General features: G+C 43.8%; 1 protein-coding gene across 6 annotated transcripts; it reads right to left on the reverse strand.

Annotated features, from left to right (window-relative positions):
* Positions 1–62: 62 nt before the first annotated feature.
* Positions 63–26,088, reverse strand: LOC6548980 (KN motif and ankyrin repeat domain-containing protein 1). Of its 6 annotated transcripts, none has more exons than XM_026980710.1 (12): positions 25,933–26,088; positions 23,936–24,395; positions 12,650–12,693; positions 9,180–9,448; positions 8,401–8,893; positions 3,830–4,269; positions 2,358–3,736; positions 1,438–1,866; positions 1,064–1,310; positions 790–1,002; positions 483–683; positions 63–415 (listed from the first exon to the last, which is right to left on the reverse strand). In XM_026980710.1, coding segments are annotated over exons 2-12 (3,885 nt in total). In that variant the 5' UTR covers positions 23,938–24,395; positions 25,933–26,088; the 3' UTR covers positions 63–247. The 6 variants fall into 6 exon arrangements, with proteins under 6 accessions (XP_026836511.1, XP_026836510.1, XP_015012373.1 ...); XM_026980709.1 differs by having other exon boundaries at positions 25,591–26,088; XM_015156887.2 differs by lacking the exons at positions 23,936–24,395; positions 25,933–26,088 and adding exons at positions 14,567–14,708; positions 14,764–15,055.
* Positions 26,089–27,528: the final 1,440 nt, after the last annotated feature.

The raw sequence follows: 27,528 nt of genomic DNA on the forward strand, positions 1-27,528 counted from the left end.
TCGCTGAATCAAGATCGCATTGGAGTTACACTACAAATTAGCATTAAAATTAGATTTACAAATAAATAAAACGTACGCAAACGAATTTTAGTTATACAATATACAATATACGAAAGTGTAAGCTGCCCTTGTGCCCTTCCTCAGTATCTCGCTATGGAATGTATGCTGAGCAGCTCTACGAAATGCTAATTAAAATCTTAGTCACTAGCTGTTTGTTCGTCGATTTGGCCGCTAATACGAAATGGCTTTACTGCGATGGCTGCCGCTTGTGGCGCGGTGGCGAAATCAGGGAGCTCCTGGTGGCATCTCCGCGGTTGGGCAGCTTGCTACGCAGCATCTGCTCGTGGACGTAGATGAGCAGTCCCACATCCCGGTGGCCAGCCTGCCAGGCGATCTTGAAGGCCGTGCTGCCATCCTGGAAGCGGAAACGTCATTAAAACCATGTGCTTTGTGCACTGAGTGCTGTTTTCAGGCACACTCACCACATCGGTGACCAGTGAATCGCACTCTGGATGCGACAGAAGGTGCTTGATCACATCCACGCGTCCGTGCTCGGCGGCGCACATCAGTGCCGTGCTGCCGTCCTCGTCCTGGATATTGATATCCGCCCCGGCGTCCAGGAGCATGTTGACCATGTCCCCGTTACCATGCGACACAGCGAGCATCAAGGCGGTCTGGCAGTGCTGCGGATTGATGGACGGAGAGCGGGCGGGAGCGGTTAGTAGGGGAGTAGTTTGGGGTCAGGTCATACTGGGCTCGGGATCACTGGGCGTTGGGCCCCTTACCTACCTTCTTGGCCCGTATGTTGACGTCGGCCATCTTGAACAGTCGCTCGACGACTGTTCGATGGGCGGGCTGCTTCAGCTTGGCCAAGGAGACGAGCATCACCGACGTGTATCCGGCGTTATTCATCTGGTTTACATCGCAAACCTTAGAATCCAGCAGTATGGACACCACATCGAAGTTGCCGTGCGAGACTGCATAGTGCATGGCTGTGTTGCCCTGAAGTAAGATGTATCTTTAGTGATCGCACTCAATTACTAATTAGGTGATCAAAACTCACATTGCTGTCGGACAGATTGACACAATACTCCAGCAGTGGGACCGACAGCGACTCAAAGTAATCTAGATAATCCTCCACCTGATGGGGATCGGATTGGCCAGTACTGGAGTTATTGAACCAGTGATCCTGGATGGTCGCCTTGGCCGACTTGAGGCTCTGCGAGGATATGGGCTTGGCGCCCAACTTCTTCAGCAGCGAGTCGTTAATGATCTTGAGGGCGTCTTTTAGGCTCTTGGACAACTCGGTTCTGGGGAAATAATTATAAGTCACATTATTTTTCGATTTTTTAAACTTCCTTGAATGAATAAGTTAATAGCGCCCTCTTCAAACCCGCTTTATATTACACTATTTATATCATATTACAAGTAACTTACTTTTTTCGGGGCTCCGCATCCGCCTGGGCCAACTGATGGAGCTGGGCTTTGGTGGCCGGCTGTTCGATGACGGTCACCTGGGAGCCCTCGCTCTGACTAGATTTGAGTGGAGTGCTGGACTTTTTGCGCGCTCCCTGGGCAATCTGGACGTCGATGGGCGGAGTGGAATCACTGGAGGAGCTCATGGCCGGCTCCTGATCCGGTGAATCGGACTTGGCAGTGCTCGAGGAGGTCATCAGCGGGGCTGGAGAGGCGTCGCGCGACCAGCTGATGCTCACCCGCTTCTCCTCCCGGACTATCAGCTCATCCTCGCCCAAGAGACTCAGGTCCAACGAATCCTTCTGCGGTTGACGGATGAAGCTTTGGGACTCGGGCAAGGGCTCCGATGCCTGGAAACTGGACACAGTCGGAGGCTTCTCCTGCAGGGAGCTGAAGGGGAATAACCTTGATAAGTACGGCAGCTTGGTGGTTCTTACGGAAAATCCTAAACCCACGTTACAAGCAGAGCCGAGCATCCGCTGACCAGCAGCGGATAGCACGTAAAACTGCTCAGGCTGGAAAACATTGGCAGCACCATGCGAAAAACCAAAATCCAAACATAAAGCAAAAATAAGCGGCTCAGCAATTGGGCCAAAGCAAACACCAAAACTCAACTGAAGGTCAAGCCATTCCGATTTCAGGCAATGACTTTTGTGACCCCAATGCGCAAGAGCTAACATCTGGTGGGTGACTTGGCTAAAAGCTCTTCGTGAAACTTGGCTAGCACAGTGGGTCGACATTAAAGTTACAACTATATTACAAAAACTAACAAAAGTAGAATTGTATTGATGTAAAAAGTGAAAAGTACCCATAAAATCAATAAAATTAAATAAAAGGAGTTTGAAAAGAATTCATACAAAAGTATCCATGGAGAGACTCACCTCAATCGCGCCTTCCTTTCCACCTGTGGACTGGGCGTTGGCGAGGGCGTGGCCAGCGTGTAGGTGTTCTGCCGCATGAACTCCTTGCGCACCGGACTCGGACTGGTGAGGTGCTTGGGTCGCGGAATTCGGGAGTCCGCCGACGTGGAGCGTCGCACTGCTCCTCCCGTTCTGGTGGCCGTGGGGCTGGCCTTCGAGAAACCCCTGGCCAGGTCCTGGATAGCCTCCTTGCAAGAATCACAGTAGTTGGCTGCACAGGCAATGGAGATGTGCGGCTTGACAATGTCGCCGCAGCCCACGTCCCTCTTGCGAACCTCCTCCGTGTTGCAGGCGGAGTGGCTCGTTCGCACTTTAGCCGGCTTCGGTTCCTCCAACTTGTCCGTATTGCTGGCTGTGTGGCGGGTTGGTGGGCGAGGTACCGACTCCGACACCTGTTCCGCCTTCGTGTGACTCCGAGTGAGTCGCTGCAGTCCCTTGGTATCAGTCTGTCGGGATACCTGCTCCGTTGCACACTGGACACCGGAGTGCTGTTGCTGCGGATTAATCTGGGCTCCGGTGGAACGAACTGCAGCCGTGCTGGTTTGACTTCCGGAACTGAGGACGGGGGTAACTGGCGTCTGGCACCCAATTGTCTTACGCACCACGGATACGCTTTCATTCTCGCCCAAGCTGAAGGTGTTGCTGCGTCCGGGCATTTGAGGAGCGGGTTTCACCTTTTCCGGCGGAGTTTCCGGGCCGCAGGCTACGCTTCTCTTGCTGACGGCGCACTTTTCGCATAGCACATCATCCAGGCGGTCATCAGAGCTGCCCACATGACGCACATCCGGCTTGCAACTGGTAAAGTTCTCCCTTGTAGCAGGTTTCGCGGTGACCCCCACATTGTACTTGAGTTTGGGTCGTTCCGGTGTAGTTTGCACGCCACTGTCCTTTTGGTCCCTCTGGGGCACATACATTTGGGTGCCCACGGAGATGAGCTTCCTTAGCTGTTGCCTTTGTGCATTGGTTAGTGCCTGCTCCACTTTCCTATCCAGCTCCTCCTTGGAGTAGACGGTCTCCGATGGCTGAACTCCCACATTTCGCGTGGTGGGCTGGTGGCCAACGGAGACATCTCGAGTGGCTGGTGGTCGCACCACCGCCTGGGTGGACACATCCCTACGGACCACGCTTGGAGATGGGGATGCCGAGGTGGAACTGCTGCGCATGCGTGCTCCTAGGCTCTCCAGCGACACTGGACTGATCCTCTGCGGCGTGAACTGCACGGGTGAGGCGGTCTTGAGTCCCGGACTTGGCGGCGAAGGCGTCTGTCGTTGACTTCGCATCAGCTCCTCGTTCCTGCGCAGCAATTTCTGCTTTTCCGAGCGAAGAGAATTGAGTTCCAGCTGAAATACAGAATGTGATTTGTTTAATATTACCAATTAATGAAATGTTGCTTGCCAAAGATGCTCCTTTGGAGACAATAGAAACTCTCTTACCTCCATGTCGGGTATGACTTTCACCTGCTCCTCCAGATCCTTAAGCCGCTTCAGGCTCAGGGCCATCTGCTCGCGTATCTGGAATAGAGCTTGTGCATCCGCCGTGGTCTGACCGGCCTCCGAGATGACTGGGGATTGCAGGGAGCTGCTGCTCATGGAGCCATTCTCCTGCAATCGATCCTCCTTGAACGTGGGCTTTCCCGTGGGCGTGGTGGCCAACAGGTGGTGGCGCCTTGGGGGCGGCGGTGGCGGAGCTCCTGGAGACTTGGCGCTCTCCAGCTGCTCCACCGGCGACTTGGCATTGGCCGCCACCGTGGCCTGCACGTAGCTTTCATACTGCACCTCCGCCGGACTGGGTCGCTGGCGCAGGGGAAGGGTGTTGGATCGCAGAAAGGGGCGCGGCGTGCCCGTGGGCGATTGGTTGCCTCCAATGCAGGAATCTAGAAATAATTACAAATGCCATGGTCAAATTGAGATTGGCTCCAGTGGAACTACAGGTTACTTGATGTTCCGCTCTCCCTCCTCAGTACAATCCTAATTTGTAAACTTGCCATGAGCTCTTGCCACTGGCGACTGGACAATGAAGCCCGATAAACAATTGAGCAAAAAGCTCCTACGTCCAAAGATAAAACGCTTGCTTTTCAAATCTAATTTTAATAATTGTGCCAAAGTTCGCCTAATGCGAAGACAACAAACATACACTCAAGAAAACCAAATAAAATGCAAAACTAAAATCCGCCCCTTTTGCGTGTGTGCGTGAGCGAAAATTTGTCCCAAGATAAGAGGCTCGGGCTATTATTCAATATTAGTTTTTGTTTATCGCCCCGGCATACACACGTGTGTATACATTTTATTACCTCTTATATACACAATAGGCAAGGTTGTTGCCGTACTCTACTTGACACACTCCACTCATGCAGTCCGCTGTATGGGAGCATTTAGAGAAATATATGGCCAGCTGAAGCATCTATTTTCATCCCTGCAGTTTTACAATATTCCTCATACGCACTGTGCGCCCTGCCGGCAACAATGTGTTACTCATCTCGCGCTGTTAGCCTTGCCAAGAATATTGTACTGCTGGCCAGTTTTCCGCCCACTGTGCTGCTATTACTTAATACTCTGTGCAACGAACTTTTCGGCAATGGGACACATACATACAATTTCCTTACACTTAGAGAACTGGAAGGGAGAACTCAAATGCGTTAGTCCAAACAACTTTCAGTAACAAGCATGGATTTCATATGAATTGGTTGTTATATGTTAGCCGAATTTTCTTGCGATACTATAACACCTTTTGTAGAGCGTAAATATTTTCAGTGTTTTCTTGGCGGTGCCAAATTGGCTAAGCGTCTTTGGTCAAGGCGAAATGGAGGGCGATGGAGGGGCAGCGCGTGACGCTGGGTAGCATTGACCGGGCCATAATTAATCATATTTTATGGCCCAACTAATTAGCAAAGAACGAAGTTCAAAACGGTAAAGAGTTCGCCCCAAATGAGTGCCTCCCTAAGCTATAGACCTACAGTCGCTCCACCAGCTCTTCTGCGAGTTTGGCTTGCTGTCCGGCATCAGCTTGATGCTCCTCTTGGCCAAACGCTTCCGTCTTAGCGGTATGGCATCCTCCGATGTGGAAAACATTTCTCCACCTCTGTTTTGGGTTATTCTGTTATTGATTTATTCAGTTTGGTTGGTTAGCAAAGCACAGCAATGCACTTGGCAGCTTTTGTGGGCCAAGGCAGCAGACATTGCACTTGGTTGTCTGGCATTCGCAAGCCAAAGCGTAGCAAATATTTGTTAGATTCTTTAATATAATTGTTTTGTTTGCTCTTATCTTAGCGGCTGCTAATTAAACGCGCTTGGCTATAAACAATATTAAATTATTTGATTTGCCAGATCAAAGCGACAGCTCATCAAAAGTTATCTGGCTTACAGTGGCGGCCAACGAAACATGCACACTTAGTTCGCAAAACTCACTTCGTAGAAGTTCATATTTTAGTTTTCGTAGTATCATGGGCATTTTAGAAGATATATTCGTTTTTGATTTACAATTCTGTGTTTTATTTTTGTGTTGATTTTGTGTCGTCTTAGTAATTTATGAGATTTATTTTCGTTTATGTATTGGAATCTTATATTAAAGAAGCTCTTATTTATTTTTTAGCGCCTAAGACTTTTCTACAGTTCAATCGTATTTTTTAAGTTTGATTTTAATATTTTTTTTGTTGTCGAACCGCTTTTGTGTTGTCCGCTGTCGAAATTATTGTCACATACTATCATGTAATTCGCATTAAACTTAGTTGCTGTTAATTCGTCGTACTACAATTACATGTCTCGTTTTGATTAGTTGATTTCGTTTAAGGCATTTCGTATAATTATTATAAGTATCTTATAACTCAGTTTCACGGACGCATTTTTATGCTATTCGCTCGAAAGTCGCCGACAAACTGCTCTCAGACTATTTCGTTCATTCGACCATCATCCACGGCAGCAAAAGCAGCTGAAGAGCGCAAAAAAGCATTTAGCAATAGAGATTTTGTGTTATTATTTAACACAACTCTTGTGCGAATGCCGAGCGGAAAAATAATGTTATGTCTATATACTAACATCGAAATAAAATAGGAACCAATTTGCTGAGAGCTCCCAGAGCGAAATGATAACTGATAACGCTCAGCAAATACAAATTAAATAACCAAAAACAAAACCAAAAAGTGAGCAACTTGCTTGCGCGCTGATAAGCCGAATGCACAATTATAAAAGCCAACTGATAAGTAGTGATAATTTCAGTGACGTGGGCCAACAAAAGAGAGAGCAAGCATCAGAGAGAGAGAGCGAGAGAGACCCTTGGGCTTGTTTATATTGGGCCATTTGATAGCCAACTAATATTGATTTTTGATTGTGTATTCGCGCACCGATTCGCACAGAGGGTTTGTCTGTGGTTTCTGAGTCAAGGCCGGGAAAATGAAGAGGCTAACTTTGAATAAATCATCATCAAGTTGAACAAAGAGTTCGCCACCTAATATATCTTACATCTTATCTTCTTGCAATTAATTATGGAAAGAAGGAATAGTTTGATTGATACTTAAAATCCCAACAAATGAAAAGGCAAAAAACCCAAACCATTTGCTGATTTATGATTTTTGGGTCGGGCGCTCAGTTGGATAGTTTCAGGCACCGCATTTATAACGATAATTAAAACGATTGGTATCTACATTTAAAAACCTGTTCTGTTTTACCCAATTTTATTGAAGAAGCAGCTTCTGAAAAAATCTCTCTTTATCCTAATAATAAGATAACCAAATATTTTCTTTCAGTGCGAATAGCTCAAGGTTCCTGTTTTCCGTTTTTACACGCTTTTTGGCATTCATCTATTGTTAGAATGGTTTTCTGTATTACAAGTTCTTTTTGGCATCGGGCTGCCTTTTGGCCATGTTCAATTCAATTTGAAAGCCATTTATTAATGGCCCGTATTCTGGCAATTACGATGGAGCTGCAACCATTTTATACGCATTAATCAATGACAACTTTATGCGCCATGTCCTCTGGACAAAAAGAAACAGCAAACGGAACGCGACAATTTGATTTGTTTATTTGCATTGATTTTTTTGCACACTTTGGCAAATTTATGGCATCAACAAATACGACAAAAACGAGCTGGAGCAAAATTTGCATGCAAATTGAGCGCCAAATGCGCATTTCGAATTGATTTGAGATACGAACGCCTCGAAAATTGCCTTGAAGTTGCCCCATGCCGCAAGTTGTAAGACCCAATTGAGTTTCAAATGCCAAAGATGCAAAGCAACTTTATCTGTATCTGCAATAGCGCTTGCATGCGACGCCGTATCTGTATCTATATATCTTTGCAGTTGGCAGCAGTGAAGTGAAGTTTGATTTCTTTGCTTTTCTATTTCGTTTAAAACTTGAAACTTTGTAGATGTTGATGTATCCTTTGATCTTTCAGCACAGCTGCAGTAGTGACAACTTCATGGGAACCATGGAATTGTATCGTATAAATAAAAACCAAAAATTTGAAAATATCTCGAAGCTCATTTATACATAACTCCATCTCAGCTTTTAACATATTTATCCTAAGCCAAAACTCGGCACATTTAAGAGTTAGTATCCAAAATTCTAAGCAAAAAGACTTTGCTATTATGTATTTTTCCAATACTATTTTTTTCCTTTCACTTTCTATTCCACTGTGTGTCTTTTCTTCTAAGAGTCTAGCTACATTTTTCACACTTTCGTGCGTAAAAATGTCACATGTGCCGCGGCAGCGCTAATTGCTAAGAAAAGAAAGCAAAAGTATCTGGCGTGTCTCACTTGGCTCTATGAATCATCTTCCTCGCACTGAAAACAAAACATTAGAACTTTCGATTTACATTTAGCTAACACCTCAAAATATTTCGATTGTCTAGAAATATCACAGGTATCTTTCTTTCTTTCGGTGCAAGGCTTCTAAATGATTTGTTTTAGTATCCATAAACCCCTAACATTTTTTCGGTGTATGGCATAATATTGATAAATTGAGCATTTAAATTTAAATGCTATTTTGGGAGGACGTTCTGACGCCCACTCACCTGCCACATCAAAGTGCCGATCCCACGTGCTGTTGCCCAGGCGATGACTCCAGTGCTCCTTCGGTGCGCCATGTCCATTGCTGAGGCTCAGGCTGAGTTTGTTGTTGTTGCGATCCATGGACAGGGAGCCAGCTGCGTAGGGCGTCTTGCGCCGCTTCACGGAGGTCCGCTCCAGCGTCCGCTCGAAGTCGCTGCACACCTCGTCGAGCGCCTCGTGGAGGAAGGCCCTCGTCTCCGGCGGACTGATCGCCGGGCGATGCCGCTGATGGTAGATACCCGCATCGCTCTCCACGCCGCCGCGCAGCGAGGAGCACGTGGAAGAGGCGGTGCCGAAGGGCGACTCCGATCGTGGCGGCATGCTGCCGTAGGTGAAACGGGGCACGGATGACGAACGCGGTCGGTAGCACGGAGTGGTGTTGTAGGACTGCGACACATTCGCCGCCCCTCCTCCTCCAATGGGGTGTGGCGAATCCGGTTCGCTTTCATGTGAGGTCTGTTTGAATAATTTTACAAAGCTCAGGTTAAATTTACGTGCAGTTGTGCGATTTCGTAGAAATTTTGGGATCCCCATTGCCCAATATTAATAGCACTATTTTTAGGGAATGAATTTTGAAAAACCTTTTACCAAGCTTACTTAGTGTTTGCAATCGAATATCTATTTGCTTGCATTTCAACTCAAATGTTTCATAATTTGTAGATCTTGTGTTCTTCATTAAGATAGCAAAGACATGCTGATGTTTTCTCCAAATCTGCCCTAATCCTGTCGGGGGCCAACCTACCTCGCTGAGCTTTCCCTGCACCCTGGACTCCGCCTGCCAGTCGCCGCCGAAGAGGCTCTCGAATCCCAGCATGAACTCCATGGACTTTCGGGATCTCCTGCGATCCCGCCGCCGCTGCTCCTCCTCGCTGGGCTTCTCATGGGCCAGGGCCTCGCAGTAGCGCACAAAGTCCAGGTCGATGTGGTAGCCATAGGGACAGCAGTTGCAGCTGCGCACCGAGCGACTCGTGCCCGAAGGAGCGGGACTCGCGGAGGACGCGACTGGACGCGCTGCAAAGGAATAAGGGGCAAGAAAAGAATAAGTATCTCATGGATATCAAAGCCAGACGCCGTGTATCTTAATGTCACTACCAAGGTCACGTCAACGTTCGATTCTTGGTATTGGCCACAGTCAAACAGCACCCAAAAAAAGGTATCTTCCTCTTGGAGGTAGCCACACCTGCCCTCCATCAAACAAGTTTCGGATTTGGTAATCTGAGCAGCAGGTACAAAAAGGCGCAGTTCTCGGAATGACCGTCTGTAGCCGCGAGATAAATTCGTGCCTTATTTATGCTTAATTGCGCCTTATAATAACTAATTTTGGTTAATTTAGATAAACCACTTTGGACTGGGTGAATCACTTTTACGAAGCAATTTGAGTTATTTACGTTGGCATTGGTTAAAACGATTTTGCAATCAAGGAAAATAAAATAATTAAATAATGATTCAAGTAATGGGGCTTAATAGTCGACGGCACAGAGTTTCCTCAGACATATTAAAGTCAAAAGCAAACACCGCTCAAGTTTGCTTGATTTTTTACTTATTTACTTATAACTCACTTTCTTGCGGAATTTTCGCCTCATGCCAGAGCCACAAAACCCCTAGCCAAAAAACAACCCAAAGCATTTTGTGGTTACTCGATTTTGCACTTAAAACATTTGAAATTCCTGCAGCTCGTCGGCTGACCTCCGCTTTTTCGATAGTACTAAGAGGCCAAGGTAAAACTCAATAAGCCAAACGTTCTGCTCCACGGGAAAGCCTTCAGCAAACTGACCGGCAAACGTATCAAATTCTCACTATATTCATCATGCAGCAAATTAAACCAAGATAAGATATGCGAGCGTGGCTAAGTGCCACGCTTATCAAGTTGACAAGCTTAAATAACGCTCTTTGCAGTCGCCATCTGTTGGCGAACTGCTAGCGGTTCGGACTGAAAGTGCAAAAGATACTTTTCACTTTTCATTCATGAAACTAAAAACGTCCGCGTGGGCAGCCAAACGCGTCTCCAGAGTCGTGGGCGTGTCTAGGTTGTGAAAGTGTTCAACGCGGCGTATGCGTGTTGCACCGTTTCCAGAGGTGGCATGTTGATTAGCTCGAGTGGCCGTAATTAGCAGGCGGCTTCAGGGCCACGGCCAAATCTGTGCGTCGGCTTAATTACCATCGATCGCATTACACACACCCACTGGCAGCGAAACACTTATAATCGTATAATCACACGGACTATTCAAATTTGGCGCGGCTTCTATTTTTTTGGATCTAGTGGGCGATTGGGGAATTTGAATCCATAAACGCCCCCCAATAGCTGTCTGAGTAGCTTAAATGGCCAAGACAAAGCTGAAATGCTTATGGTGTCTTGACAAATTGATCGGAGCCTAAAATGCAACTTTCTCGCATAATTGCTGCACCAAATACTACCGACATTTCGCAAATACAGTCTGTATGCCAAGAGTTTACAACTTCATTTGGGCGACAATCTGCCAACCATATAAGGGCGCCAATATACAGTCACATAAATCGTATTGTCGCACCCGACTCACATAAAAATTAAGAAATTAACCCCGCTCGCTTGCCACAGTTGAATTACGATTATGCTCGTGAGTTGAGTTGCATGTACCGTGTCCCATGTCCCAATCACCATTATCATGATCGTTCCCATGTTGATCAGACTCTCTTGTAATGACTACCCTTTTTTTGGCGTAGGCGTATTGGTGAACGCCGCAGATGCTGTCCAGCATACAAAATGAACTCGACTTGTGAATGAACTGGGAAAGAAACCGCAACTTTACAGCGCGTAACGAAGCGGCAATACCCTAAGTTTCAACAGCTTGAAGTAGCTAGTGGAGTGGTTTGTAATCTCCAAAAGTACTGATATACCCTTTGGCCATGGGAACTGGTTGTCCAACTGACATGTGCACAATTTGCTCGTATGGGTTTGTGGGGATGTGGGGGCTATGCTATCTGAGGTGGGCGGTATTTGCAGTTGCAGTTGCAGTTGCAGCTGCTGCGGCTAATGAAGCTAACGGTGCAAATGCCACAAATTACCGTAGAGCGCAAAAATTTAATTATGCAAAACACGTGCAACGCTGTTCGATCTAATTGCATGCCCCAACTCACTTGACAGGCAAGGCAACCAAAAAAGTCGACGGCCAAATATGAAATAAGTGAATAATGGGTATATTAGCCATAACCACGAAATAACTGCCATATGTAATCAACCAAGTAACTCATTTAAGATAATGAATAACATTAGTATTTTGTTATTTCGATCAGTAGAATTATAGGTTTTTTCGGTCTTACCACTATGTACTTTGCACATGTACATAAACTTTAAATGGCTTACTTATTTACTGTCAGTCCTCCTTAATGGATTTCAATTTCACCTTCCACCTCCAAATTTGCCCTTATTTTTTTGAGTGCTTCCTAGCCGGGATTCGTCCTATTTATGACTGCATTTTAATTACCCAATTAAAGTGGTCCCTTTGTGGTGGATGCAGTGGTTTATGGCGTTTTTGTTTTTAATGAATTTTCAACGTGTCATAAACTTCTGTCGCTTCTTGGCTTCTTTTTCAAAATTATGGCAAGCACTTCGTGTGTGGCTAATGAGTTGAAATCGCGGGCTGGCTGACATAAACGCACACGTTGCCCATTTTAATTGCTTCAATTAACGGTGAAGTCGAAAATCAAAACCTGCCACGCCCACCGCCAACAAAACTGTCAACTCACATCCGCTTGTCATAAATTGGCCAAAGTAAAAAGCCAAAAAGAGCCAAAATAGTGTGATATGGGAAAATATTTGCGTGCTGAGCCGCAAAACCAGTTTCGTCTCAGTTTGGCTTAATTAAAAGTTGCACTTTTGGCGGACTGGGAGTAATGAAGTGTTGGTCTTGCCAAAATTGATATTCATAAAGGGGTCGAAATGCGAAATATTTTACTGGACCAGAGTGGGCTGAAAAAGTGCGTTGCGGCGCCGCTGTGACAAATTTGCCTTTTCGGCCAAGTTAAGTGTATTGTTAACACTGCTCAACACAATTGTGGGTGTTGGCCCGACTTGCCGACTTGCCGACTTGCCGGATTGTGTGCGGGCGTCAGGTTGACCCACATCCGATCTTGTGGCCAAAGCTGCTGCTGTAGAATGTCTGCCATGTGGGCCTGAGACACGTTTTTAGTATTACTTTTATGGCCCGGCCCACGCTGGATTTTAATTCAACTTACCATTTTCCTCAATGAAGGCGCGTTGACTTCGCAAAACCAGCGACCTGGAAACGAATCGGACCAAAGAAATTCTTGTTAGTGCATATTGGCAAATAACGAAAACAATATAATGACAGATAACAGGGCTTGCACAAACAATAATAAAGAAAGTCGCTTGCGAAACGCTCGAAAAACGCCAACAGTATTTGCCTTGGCTATCGGATTTAAAAATAAATCAATGCAGCAGGCACAGAGAGAAAAATGTTGCTGCATATATATATATTATATAAAATATATTATTAAAAATTGACCATAATAAATTTGTGCTTGCTTAGTGTTTTTAATCACAATTCAATGTAAAAGGTTAAGAGCTGATTTTCTTTAATTTTCTACACTAGTTCATTTGCCTCAGTGCAATCGACACGGAATGCGACAAATGCGTAGATACCAAAGATACACAAGCCGAGCGACAGATATAGATACAATTCACACTGCCGAAGGGAAGAAATTATAATAAAATATATCAAGCTGTCAGCGTTTTGAGTTCCTGTTGTCGCCCCCTTTGTTTGGTATTTGGAAACATCTTTGGAAAAATATAGTTGAGCGTGCGCCACAAAATCCAGCGTAATCCATGTGCCCCGCCAACCGGAGGAATGGTTCTCGTCCAGCCCATTCGCATCCACATCCACATCCATATGTGGATCCACATGCCCAGCAGAACTCATTAGTGAACTTTGCCGCCGTGATCCCTACTCTAATTTTTGTCGGATTTCGTGGAAAACGTAACATGCGTGCTGCATTTTTCATTTTTCCACTTTAGTGGAAGCGGAAACTGCAATTATTTATAATTTGTTTTGGCTCCCAATGGGTATTCGAGTGCCCACATTATCCTTATGCAATTAGCCAGCCAAATAAGCGAGCTTCACCTGAGGTTTTCATGCACTATCAAATTAATTGGCTGTCATGTTTTAGCCAAAACAACAGCATTGCCGATTTAATGATATTATAAATAAAGTAAATGCATTTGAGAAGGAGTCAAGTTGAAAGCCGTCTGGCAATTTGCTGCCATATTTCTCAGGCCATTTTTCACGTTTCCATCTTTTTGCCCGATTTGAAAATATGTACGAGTATGTAAAATGAAAATTTATGCGTCAACTGATTTATGCGGTTTCGCTTTATGCATGTTACATGAATGGAAAAGGCCTGACATGGACCCACTTCCCCCCTTTGAAATACGAAAAGAACTTGCATTCATGTGGAACGGTTGCGGCATCGCGTATTTTTGGATTGCAGACCAAAATTAATATGCGTGTTTATGATTATGATACACGAAACTCGTTGTTTTATGTTCTGCCTTCTACGTTCGTCTAGCCACAATTTGTTGCGGCTTTTCCTTGTTTACGCCGGCCATTTTCTTAATTAGAAACTATTCAAATTGGATTCGGGTTGGTTGAATGCAAAGATTCAGGGCTTGCGAGTTGTCACATTTTTTGGTTTTTAGTATAGCAACTTTAACTATATCATAACGAAAGGCGAAGGGCTTGAGATATGAAATTGACAAGCTAGATATTCTATTCAGAATCTATAATATATCAATAGCAATTGTAAACCTGTTGTGATTTTGAATGCAAATCGGACGTACGAAGGTTAGAGATGATATATTTTAAGCCAGTATTTAATAATTAATAACAAACTTGTCTCAGAAACACCCCTATATACTGATATCGCCCCATTGCCACACCGAACTCGCACTTAACGCACACCTTCAACACCTTAACACCTCCATAACAACAACACACTCTAGAAACAACATCCGATAAACACTCTTAAGTTTTTTCCCACTACGAGTAAAGGTGAAACACCCGCACATTTGCGCGACTTCCTTGCACTGCGGATTAAAACGATATCGATCTGCAGACCCATTACGAGTATCTTTACCTCCAGAAGCGCTTCACTGCTTCCTGCTCGGTGGGCGTCAGGTGGGTTATCTTTTCGGCAAACTTTGACTCATCGTAGCCCCCGATTGCGGAATTGTGGAGAATCATATCGTGTTCCTTAGTGGCCTTTAGTCGATGGCTTTCTGCGATGGCATTTAATTAGCATTTGGCTTCTTGGTCTTACACACAGGCACACACACTTAGCTAATGGAAATTCTATGCCAAAATTAATTAACTCCGAGTGCCGCAGACGAATACTTTTGCCTCGGCAACACGGCATTTGGCGGGGCACTTTTCATCGCCGTTGCACTTTTAGCTATTTTTTCTTTCTTTTTTATTTTGGCTGACTCAGCTTGTAAATTTTATAGAGTTTGTTTCACGTTTTTTGTTTGTGCGAGTTAAACGCTCCGCGCTCGAAAATCGCTCGAATCGAACTGAATGCGCCGGGGGAAAACTTCACGAGTTCGCCGCCTGAACTTTATGCTTTGTAAATGTGAGTATCTGTGTGCTCGACGCTCTTGTGTGCGTATGCGCTTCAGTATGTGTATCTCTTCTGTTTGTTTTGGTTGTCGACTTTGTTTTTGTTTGCCGACCGATCGTTGAAGAACGCTGGCAGCGCCAAACCAATCCGAGTACCACCCAAAACAGGAAAAAAAACCCAAAACTAAAATCCAATCACAATGGCAAGTGTACGTTTGTTGTTAGACGGTTCTGTTTCGCTTTTAGCCCAGAGCTCAGCCCCAAACGAGAGAGCTATCGATACGATAATTAATAAATATAAGTGACTGCTAAGCGGCACAAAAACCAGTTCGTAACGAGTCGCTCCGACACCCAAACAACCCGATGCCGATTCCAAGTCCAATTCCGAATCCGAATCCGAATCCGAATCTGTGCGGACGCCCGATAAGCGGACTTACACCTGTACTGAGAGAAAATGTGTGTTATTCGAGTGGCAGTTGTGTTTCCGCAATTCGTTGCAAGTTCCCATCTAAAATGTGCATTACTCATATAAAATAATGTCAATATCTTCACAACTTTGCCTTAATATTAATTCACCAGCTTTTTGTTCAACTGACTACAATAACTACGAAAAACATTTGGTATGTTTATCCCCACTGCATTTCAGTATATAGATTTCTCTCCGTGTAGCATTTGTATCTGTATCTGAGTATCTCTGCTAAGTTCTGGTAGCGGAAGCATTTGCCATGATTGATGAAGTTGGAACGGTGTCGCCCTATCCAGGATGTTTGATCTTTCACCGTGGGCATCATTAAATCCCCCAGCAGCGGAGTTGGAAAATATAGTGCAACAACACAAAGTGAGATATCTTTGGGACACGACAGGTCATTAAGCATAAAGATATTCTGGCTAACTAATTAAAGCTGACAACGCAGTGCCACAAACATCAACGAATGTAAGCAATGTAATTCCCAAAATGTGTACATATTCATACTTCATAGGCCTGTCTCAGCGTTCATAAAACCTGGCTCAGAATGAGCTGCCAAAAAAGCAGTAGTTGTACCCCAGCGGGTTACAAATGCCTGGGAATTGTGAAAAAAGATTATTGTTTATAGACGAACTTCTTGGTGGGAAGAGCGGACCTGCGGCTATTAGAAATCGATTGGGTGTGACGCATGAATAATTGCAGCAATTTATTATCCCATTAAAGCACTGAGAGACTCCACTAACGCAAAATTAAAAGCCGTGAAATCCACTGGCTAAAACACTAAACTTGTTTATGAATACCAAAGTGAAAAAAATTACAGTTCGACAGAAACGGAAACCGGCTCACTTAACGCGAAGCGTTGAAAAACACACACAAAACTGCGACATTTTTGTAGAAATTCTCGGCCAGCTCATGGGGCATGAAATTTCGTTAGCGCGGCGCTCATACAATATTCATATTTCCGTAGAAAAAATCAGGCTCATTAACATAAATTACAAAATCAATGCTCGAGGGAAATACTAATTATGAAATAAAACGATCATTTCATGGACTCGCACTCCGTCGACCACTTGGAACTCGGAGTTCAATAGACGATCTGCTGATAGGCGGCTTTGACATCGATGTCTTGCCCTATAAGGCGGCAATTGTTCAAATAACAAACAATTGATAGTTGTTGTCCGCAGAGCAAACATTTAATTAAGCTTATAAACATTTTGATTAGAGAATGAGCCGCACATTTGTGATCATCTGCGGCTTCTGGATGCCACCGTTCAAGTGATCACGATGGTTACAGTGGATAAGAAGCTCAATTATGGAGCTATATATATATATAATATATAAAGCCAAGCTACGTATAAGCTAATAATTTCAATAATTTGTTAACTGTTAACTGCTCAATTTGAATTAAGATTCAATTAGGCAAATTCGAAATATGCCAATTAACTTAGATTAATAGATTGTTAAATATAAATCTAATGCACTCAGATCGTATTAATTTCAAATTATTGATGATTCGTTTTATCATTACAAATTAAAATCAATTCAAATCACTTTTAATGGGACAAATTAGATATTTCCGAGTCATGTATTAATCTATAGGTACTCAGAGATACTTATTAAAATACTGAAGTTCATACTCCCTTTAGATCGATGTTGCATATAAGCTGCTTGAGTGTCGGTAAATAGATCTAAAGTGTCGTACAACAATTGAGTTGCATGACATGCAGTTTGACATATTGTAATGGCTCTATATATAAGTCGGTTTTGAGTGCGTGTGAGTGTTATCTTATCGGCCGACCTGTCAATGTGTATGAGTCGACCATATGTTTATTTACATTTATTTCACTTTGAGAACCGAGTTCGAAAGGGGAGAAAACTGTTGTGGTTTTTTACGGCTTTGGTTATGGTTTGTGGGCACACAACTAGTAATTATAGCTTTCCTGTACTAGTTGGATTTATAAACAGATAATGCATCTATCTTCTTATTTATTTAATAGCCCAGTGAATGGAGTTCTAAATGCCTTTTCAATTATCCGGTCATCAAACAAAAGATATACGATTACAAAGGTGCTCTTCAGTTTAGATTCACTTGGGAGCTTTCAATAGATTTTAGCTTAACCCGGCGAGTCATTTGATATTCATTTGCTGACTCTCATTAAAGTGATTGAGTTGTTTGCCCGAGTTGTTTTGCTCGGCTGTTTATAAACAGCCCAAAAAGTGTGAAACTCATGTCTCCATCTACGAGGTATACTTGCTTCCTGGGCTTTCTCAGTTTTTGGGTCATTTCAATCAACACCTGTCAATGGGCCGCATCTCATGCGTTGGCGTTGTCTAGACGGGGTGGAAATTTCTGAAAAACAGACTCACACGACTGTTGGAAATCAATTATAAGAAATTGCTGGCCCCAGGGCACTAAAGAAACCGTTCTGGGCCCAAGGCATATCGACACTTTCGCTAAACAAGAAAAGAAACAACCTTTTTGCATATCGATAAACGGGGCTTGGCGTTTATAATTTATGCGATTTGGCGCAGTTTACGACAGGCTAACAAATTTTTGCTGCAACCGCCCCAAGTGGCCGCTCGGCAGCAAAAGATACAAGATGCAAGCGCAAGATACAAAACGCCGCCAGGGGCAAGCCATCAAGGCCGGAGATGGAGTTAGTTTTTTGTTGTTATCCGCGGGGAGGATAGGAAACCGCGCCGCAGATGGAGTTTCCAAGAGGGGTTTGGTTTCGGGTTTGGATTGTATTTGGGGTCCATAGATGAAGTCTTATGACCGCCGAAAGCCATGAGGCGCATAATCGAAAACAGAATTGCGGTGAACGCGTGCGCCGCAGCCTGACGTCGAAGTTGTAAATTATGATATAGCATGTTATAGCCATGACGGCGATCACCGATCGCAGATCGCAGATCCGCAGATCGCGGATGGGGTGGTCCACGGGGGGCGGGGATGGGGCCAAGTGGCCCGGCCGTAAATATAGTATTTGAGTTAATTGCAAACGTTTGTAATCGTTAGGCGAAAAAGGTGATCGCCTTTGAAGATCATCACTTCGGACCGCCACGGCGCCACCCACCTATATTACACTCAAAGATAAATAGGGGATGTTTATTGATTTTATCTAGGAAATACATAGATATAGATACCGTCAGAACCTGATATAGCCATGATATACATCATATAGTTCAAAGATACAGTATCTTATAGTATCTAATTCAAATGCTGCGCGTTGCAAGCAATACTTTCGCCCAGTGCAGTCTTTATTGCCAACTCAGGCGGCGATTTATCAACAATCTTAATGCAATTTCAATGCCTTCAATTGTGAGGCTATCGCACGTATCTTGAGTGTAAATCAAAGCCATGAAGCACCATTGCATCACTGGCAAAATATTTCGCCGCCGGACAACGATCGTTAAGTGAGCAACTATTAATGAGAGAAAGATCACTGGAGTGGGATCGACTTATAAGAGATACCCAGTACCCAGGCCAGGCGACAAGTCAGTGACAGATTGTGAGAGTTGAGCTTGACATTTGGCTGGCAGCTTTGCGGCTTTAGCTTTTTCGTACTGCCATCGGGGCGTATGCGCAATTTGCATATGACAAGCTACAAAGCGACTTGAACGGCTGACGATGCCGCAGTTAAACGAATGTGCCCCGCCTCTTAATTGGTTAAATACATTGTTATATCATCGGGTAACTGATAAACAAATGACTCTAAATGTATAGCTGAATGGTTAAATTAATTAAACAAACTTGAATGCGGTCAATGTTTGCCACAAATGATTTTTTAGCATTAACGTATTTCGTCGACTTTACCATTATTCCCTCATGGCTTAAGGCATTTTTCTGTCTCAATAATTGAATATTAACACTTTGGCATTGATTTCCCCCTGAGCCATTTAATCTGGTCGTATCGTGTTTCGTAATTGAATTTCAATCGGTGAAAGTAAATGGCAAACTTCATACTCGCATCCAGCGACCAAGGCAATCAGATACTGCAAATATCCCGACCACTTTATGGCCAAATCGTGAGCGCATAAACAAAAATTGAAAATGGCTCTCGACATTCGCCGAATGCCTGCTTTGAATTGCGCATTTGGAACAGGTGGGTTGAGGAACGCTTCTACGCAAAATTATGCAAATATTTGGAGTCCAAAAGCGGATCAACCAAAAAGGTGACAGCATTATAGCCACACGGCGTCGTTAGAAGTTACCTTTTGTCCACAGTGTTTTGTGTGTCATATGCAAACGAGGCCTGGCAAAAATAGACTTTGAAAATTGATATTCGATAGCCGAAAAATAGGGTCTAACCCGTGTGGAATTCCAAGGGATGGCTATAAATTTGCGTGCTCCGAAACTATTAAACAAATCACTTTTGTTTTAGCCACAAGAGTCTCGAGTTTTCAGTCATTAGCCCACTTGACCGCAACAATGGGAAATCACCTCAACTTCAGCCACAATGGCGATGAAGTAATTTTATTATGTGTATCTTGACACTTGAAACTATGAAAAAGGAGCACAGTAAATTTGCCCCAGGCCATAATGACTCGAAGAAAATTCGCCAAAGTTTAACCTTCTCAGGTGTGCCAGCAAGTAATAATAATTGAGCAGACAGAGACATCGGGCCACAAAAACCAACAGTCATAATAGACATGGCTCAGACAATTGTCTACCTTCGAGCGGAAGCACTTTGCAAGGCTGCGAGCTGGAGCTGATTTCATTCACAATCAAAAAATAACAATAAAACACACAAAAACCAGTCGTCTCCACACGAATTACTTGCCAATTGCAGGCACACAAAACGCCGACATTTACGCATTCATAACGAGCCTTTGACTTACTTTTTAGTCAAAGCCAAACGAACAGTGAATGCGAGTGTTTTCCACATTGGCAAGTCGTTGGGGAATCGTTGCCAGCTGGGCAGCATACGATTTTGGCAAGCCACCTTAAATTTCCCACAAAATATCAAAATTCAACAAGTGCAGGCCATCGGTCTAAGCCAAAACTGCAATTTGTAGCTTGTAAAACACACACAAAAGAGGGAACTCGACTGTGGAGCAGAATTTTTCTGGTAATTGGATGCAAGTAGGTTTCACTTTGCGACTGGGTAATGCTCTTTAAGGTGAAATAAATGTGATATAAATATAATATTTATTTACTCAGATATTGTAATATTTCAAGTCTACAAGACCTAAAAGTTTACCATTGCGATGCAAAGGCTACTTTCACTGTCAGATCTCAATCTGAGCTTAATTAAATTACGAATAATTTGGATAATTTCTGAACTAAGAGTTTCAGAATACCCCACCGATAGTTAGGATAGCCCAGAACCGAAACTGCGACAGTTTATGACGCCAACTGCATAAATCAGGGGACTGGGCACTCGGATTACCAACGAAAACTGCGGACGCCAGACTTTTTATCCGCCGCTTCTTTCTTCCCCTGATCTTTCCCAGCTTTATGACGACCAAACCGGCTGGCATATAATAACAGAGGAGAGAACTTGGTCCCTGCACGACGGCGCAAATAACTTTGCAGCGTGACTGGGATAAAATGCCAAGCCACACACAGCTGAAAAATAAAAGGGAAAAGTATCCAAAAAGCTGGCGAGGCATCTTCCACCAGACTTGGGCCAAAAACTCCAACCTAAAGGCGGCGAAATTCAAACAAATCGCTCAAACAATGCCACAAAAATGAGAAACCAAAAGAAAAAAAACAGAAAATACAAAAAATACAATACGAAGAAAATGAGAAAACAATTCTTTTTTATTTTTCTGTTGTTCGCCTGTGACACGACTTGCGCAACTTTGTAGTATCGCATTAGAAAAACCCCAGAGCGCTTTTCCACCAGGCCAAGCTCGGCTCAGATTTCATTTAATTGATTACAGCGATCGTGTGTGTATTAGAAACGCTCGATTGGGCGGGCCATGGGAACGAGGCGTTTTTAAACGCCTGAAAAACGCCACAGAAACGCGTCCGATTTGTAGGAACAGCGGGCGCCAAAAGTTCGCAACAGCAGCTCACTACAACATTTTAGGGATGTGGAGGAATTTATTTATAGAACTCAAATATTATTAATAATATTAATAATATTTATCAAATAATATTATATTAATCAAATATTATTATATTATTATTACTAAATAACAAAATATTGATCTCTCTTTTTTCTACAATCAATAACCAAATCTTAATATCCCTTCATTTCACTGCAATAAAATCTGGTACAAACTATTTTTTCAGCCCTGCTTATTGAAATGTGATTTTAATTCATGATACAATCAAAGATATTTTTGAAAGATATTTTTAATCATTACTTAAAAAGTTTATTACTACTTCATTGGCCACTAACTTGCTGCACTCAGTGTGCCTGCATGCGTTTTAGCCATATTTCGCTGCGGTGCGCAAATCTGTTGTTTGTTTTTTGTGCTACTGTTTGGCCGCAACCTGGTGTTCATAACTTGGCTAATGAGAGACACTAAAACAAAGCGAAAAAAAAAATAAACCCGGTAACAACGCAGTGCATTAAAAAACTTGTTATTGCCCTCGTCTGTGAAGCTGCGACTGCGCACAAATTTGTAAGCATTAAGTTTGAGGCTTTTTTGCCGTCCGTCTATTTAAGTTTATTATTATGGCCTTTTTGCACTAGCGGACATTTATTGGCTGTCTTGTTCGGTGCTATGTTGTTGTCTGGATGTTTTTGCTGCCCAGTTTTATTTGTTTGTTTATGTTATTAGCCAAGTTCAGGCGGTCTGAGGGTCACCGTTGCACGCGAGGCGTGGCCAAATTGTCTATGAATGGTTTTAACCAGTCGAAGCTGCATTTCCCAACCACTTTAAGCCTATTAGGAGGCGAAACCCAATCGATCTTGGCTGTATCTTGGCTGGTATCCGCAGAGCCAGCTTACAAAGATACATATTCAGCCACTTATGCCTGGCATCTCCATTGAACACTTGCCGTATTTCAGCGACAAATTGCCAAATACCCTCAGCCAATTCCATTGATCTTTGGGCTTCAAAGGTTTGCCGCCGCCATCGCGTTTTGGTCAGAAAAATGGAAACTCCTGCTGCTGCACAACAAAAGTTTTCCCATTGTTCGAAGATCGATAGCCTAATGGGATTGCTATTACGCCAGCTTGATGGAGGCAGAAAAGGGTATTACCATATCCAACAATCCATCAAATATGAATAGTTTCTTGAGCTTCGAACGGCGAACGTCATTGTTACCAAGCTACAGCAATAGGAACTCGGGTTTATTAACATGATTTTGACATTTTCACGAGTGCCTAACAATTTCTAAAAGGCGTAACTTCTTTTGAGGCTTGATTGATTTGAGGCTTTTACAGGAAATCTAAGTCTACTTAAAAAACTGTATTAAATGTTAATGTAATGATTGCTTTTTTCCAACATTTGAACTCCTCAAAGTAAAAACGCCATTACTTGTTTTGCAGCCTTTATTCATTATTCAGCACTTATAGCATTTATTTAACCCAGCATATCTATGCCTAGATCAAAAGTATTCTTTCAATACCCCGACTTGAAGCTCATTGAATGAGAAGCACAATCGAGGCGAGATTTTACTAAATAGATATCTCGGATTCGCCGCGGGCCATCATGGGCAACTTTAACCCATTGTGACCCACCGCTTTGCCGCAGTGGCACGCGAGCCAACTAGCCAACTTCTGCAGCTATCCGCAGCGAAGATTGCGTGCTGTTTGTCTTGGGCTGGTTATTGGTTTTGCTGCTACTTAAGGCCAACATGCAATGGCTGTAAGCCATCACTTGGCTTATTAAAACGCAATCAGCGCGGTCACAGGAAGCAGCCGGCACAGAAACACACTCACATACAAGATAAGTAAAAGAAATACACAAAAAAAAACACACTTCTTGTTTGCCCAAGTCAACGCTGCTTTTGACCATAAATCGCAGTGGGGCCAAACCGCCTTCAAAACTATTCGCGGCATTTGTGTCAAACACGCGACCCAGTCTTCCAACTGCAGTCTGCACTCTACAGTCTGCGGGCTACAGTCTACAATCTTCAGCAATCTGCAACAATCTTCGCTGCCTGCAGCCTCTTCCCATTGCAGACCCGGCAAACAATTGGCGACAGCCACTGCCACTTTTGGCCAGTTTTCCCGACGCTGGCCAAATCAGCCGAATGCACTAAATTGGCAACTGGCTTAGAAAGTCGATGGGGTGGCTACTGCTGCTGTTTCTGTTTCTGCTTCTGCTACTGCAACAAATCGAAAGAAAGTCAAATGACAGCCCATACACGCAGCCAACTGACACAGTCAACATTCAAGTGGGTTGGTGCATTTTCAAGGGTTAAACGGTTGTTGCGTTAATATAATTTGTTTTAGTTGGTAAGATAGAGTTCTAGGGAGTTGCTATAGGTTGCTAAGTAAATATATGGTTTCGTGTACTTACATTATGGCTTATTTACTGCCGCCGAAGTCGTAATTGCTGATTGTTGCAGCTGCAATTGTTCTCCCCTCGCCGCTGCACTTTATGCACTTTAATTAGCAGCTGCAGGGCGCATCCGCAGTTGCTGTGGCTGCTGCAGTTGCAGTTGCATCTGGCTGGCTCAGCATCATTAGCTGACTGATTGGCGAAGCCCAGACCGCAAGACCACTGCGCCACCTTCTGGCGAAAAAACGATACCTTTCCCGGGATTTTTCCTTTTTTTTGTTATTTTTTGTTGTGCTGTTTTGATTACTGCGGCTAGCACTTTTCAACGTGTTGTTGTCGTTAACTTGTCGAGGCTGTCGTTGTTTTGTTATACTCGTATTATATTTTTTACGCGAACGTTGCCAGTTGCATGTTAATTAAGTGCGCCTTGACTGCATTTTCCTTTAGCCAGTTTTTCGTACTTTTGCTGCTTTTCACTCTGCAAGGGTTAAGCGATTATAGTTGCAGCTCTGGGTTTAAGCCTCATTTATGCTGAGCATGCTGTCTAATGGGCAGCATTTGTTTTATGTCAGCCTGATGGGCAGTTCAAATATCTATTAGGGGAATTAGAGGCACGTATTGTGGACCCGTCATGACTTGGACATTCGTGCTAAATCGAAGGGTTGGATGAGTTATTACTTGGGCTAACTGACACACGCGGATGGGCATTCTTGGAATTTCTGAACCTCCAAAGCAGCGGGCTTCTAATGAGAATTTAAATTACAAAATTCTACGAAGGTGAGAGGGAATTGAAAGTTATTTTCAAACTAATTAAATAAAAATCAAATGTACTTCTTTGGGGCTAAGATACAGTGCAATGTTACTTAGGTGAGAGCAAAATAAATATCAAGGACTTCTAATTAGAAAACCAAAAATGTGAAATATTATCTTCCACCGCAATACGTGCTATACCAAATGGGCATTTTGGATCACCACTAACTCAAAGCCATTAGTGTTCTTTATGGGGTATCCCAAACTGCTCTTAAAAATCCCCATAACGCACTCCCAAAGAGCCGAAATTTATAATCTATCGAGGCATTCCAAGGTTAGCAGAAGTTATTCCCAAGCAGCCCACGCAAAACTGACAGAACTCATAAACCAAATATCGCAGTAGAGAATTTCGCGTTGGCGTTGCAGCTGCGAAAAAGAACTCCAACTGACCAAAAACCAAGCACCAAAACCCGAAAAGTCAAGACCATATGCCTTTTGCCAGATTTTATGATTATCATATAGTAGGTGCGTGTGTATATTTCGCGCTGCTGACTTTTAAGATCACTTTATGGGTTGTTGGTCTTATAAAGCACTTTGGCCACCCGACGTGGGTTGGTTTTTTAGTGCGAAATTGTTTCTTTTTTTAAGGCAGCCAGGTCCGCAAAGCATTAAGGGGCATCTCTAGAGACGGCATTTAGATTTTCAACCAGTCATTGCAGGTGCATTAAAACTGACAAACTGAATGAGTGACTGAGTGACGGGTTGGCTGGTTGGTCGGTTGCCCGCTTGATGAAAGGCCTTAGAATTTCCGCCTGCGAGCCATGTTGTCTAATGCACTTTTAATGATTTTATACAACTGCGGTTATGCCCATTGAATCGTTATTTTTTTCTGTAACAACTTGTTTTGGTTTCGGTGCACGCACCTGTTTCACTGCTGTGCTGCTCTTTTAAAGGCAAAACAAAAGCAACTGCCGCTCAATTACAAGCGACAAAACGTTTTTTTTAATGAACGAACAAAATACCCGAAGCGGGATAATTTGTCGCATTTTCCCACAGACACAAAAAACTGCAACTCGAATGCGAGAAACTCGAAACTGAAGTCCAAATCCGAAATGCGCGACACGAGATGTTGCAAGCGACGCGCACGAACTGCAACTGCAACATGAAGTTGTGCAGCTGCCGCACAAAATGCTTCCCGGCCAAGATTCACTCTCTTCCGCTCTCTGGCTATTTGTATATGTATCTCTGCTCTCCCGATCCGATACCTCAACTCTTTCCGTGTTGCCAAACGAAACGTTCTAGCGAGATCTGCATTGGGAACACTGTGAAGTGGAATTCAAGCCGCGTCGCCAGTGTTTCGTTGTTGTGCGCTGGCCGAGCTGCTCGCAACTGAACGCCAGGTGCGAATCCACTCGGTAACGAAGCCCAGGTGAGGCCAAAACGCCGGCAGAGGCGTGGGCATCGAGCGGCTCGCCGGCTTCCATGGGTTAACTGGCCCAAACGCCAGTTGCTCGTTAGCCACATGTTGCCAGCGTTTGAAGGCGTGCATGGAAAGGAGAAGAAAACATAATGAAACCGATGTACAGAAAAATTTTTAGTTTGAATGTTTAGTAATTATAGATAAAGTTTTTAAATATTTCAAAGTAATTCCAAGTACTTTTACTTTAAGAACGCACCTATTAGATTTTATTTAGGTGCTTACTGACTGCAAAGATTTAGTCTTGTTATTGTTTTTTCTTCTAAGAGCGTAGCGAATATATTTCTTATTTTTAAAGTAGCAGGCATTTTCTAGCACATGCACTATGTCCATAAAAACAATATTTTCCATTGATGAACGAATGACTGAATTTTTCATTAGCAGACAAAAGTGTACGGCCAAAAAATAGAATTCTTAGAAACACCATTGCTTTCTTTGTTCTCGATCATGTTCCTATCATCGATCTTCTTTTCATCATAAAGAGATCCTTTTGCCTGCAATGAGAAGAGTGTACGTGCTGATGCTCTAATGTTTAGTTTCGCCTACTTTTATTTTAATACCCTCCACAATCTGGAGGCCCGACACTCCCCGCTCCCTGCGGAATTCTTTCATTCAATGCAAATGAGTTATGTCCATCTTCCCCAGGCAGGTAAGAGCATTCCGGCTTTGTTTTTCGCCCGGCGAACGTGTCAGGATCGCCATCCTCCGCTCTCCAACTGCCTGGATTGTGGATTTTGGCTGGGAGGCTGCTTCGTCTGTGGCTGTGGCATAAATCACAGGGTTTGGGACGCAGGACTGCCAGCGTTTTCCGGTACTGACCCGCGGGTTAATTGCTGACAATTTCCAGGCGGAGGCCGTGGCTTAGACGGACTTCTCTTCTGCTCACTTTTGCCGATTGTAATCTTTATTTATAGGCCGCATGTGTGTGTATTAGCCAGGCCGAAATGCGCTCGGGGGGCATGTAGCGCATATACCATATAGTATCCAATGCCTGGGTAACAAGACAGCCAAGTCGACGACTTCTCCTCGACCATCAATAAGCCGCTGGAGTTGCCTCATCCCCCTACTTGCTCGCACACATAAAAAAACAACAAGCCATTGGTTACTGCAAACATTCTGGTAAGAAGCTGTCCACTGTTTACCTAGTAACACCTAAGGATGACCAATTCTGCATTTATTTTACGTATTTTACAATTTTTTCAAATTTGTTGAGCATTTTTCTCTGTGCACCCGTTTAACCAGCCTGGCCAAGAACTTTAAGCCAAGCTGGATCGCTGCCTTGTGGCATGCTAACGAAGTTGACAACTTGATGACATTTGATCTCTGGGCTATGGGCGCTCCGATCTTCGATGTTGGCTCTTTCCTCGGACGGAACGGTGCGCCA

This window comes from Drosophila erecta, unplaced genomic scaffold (assembly GCF_003286155.1).
Source record: "Drosophila erecta strain 14021-0224.00,06,07 unplaced genomic scaffold, DereRS2 tig00000092-arrow-pilon, whole genome shotgun sequence".
Taxonomy (NCBI): Eukaryota; Metazoa; Arthropoda; class Insecta; order Diptera; family Drosophilidae; genus Drosophila; species Drosophila erecta.

What these genes read in the sequence shown, in the direction of transcription:
- LOC6548980 (XM_015156887.2), bottom strand. Translation starts at nt 14,673, where the DNA reads ATGATTCTCCACAATTCCGCAATCGGGGGCTACGATGAGTCAAAGTTT. An exon ending in GCAGTGAAGCGCTTCTGGAG is followed by an intron (nt 12,694 to 14,566) that starts GTAAAGATACTC and finishes ATTCGTTTCCAG; the next exon opens with GTCGCTGGTTTTGCGAAGTC. An exon ending in TCGGCACTTTGATGTGGCAG is followed by an intron (nt 4,270 to 8,400) that starts GTGAGTGGGCGT and finishes AATTATTTCTAG; the next exon opens with ATTCCTGCATTGGAGGCAAC.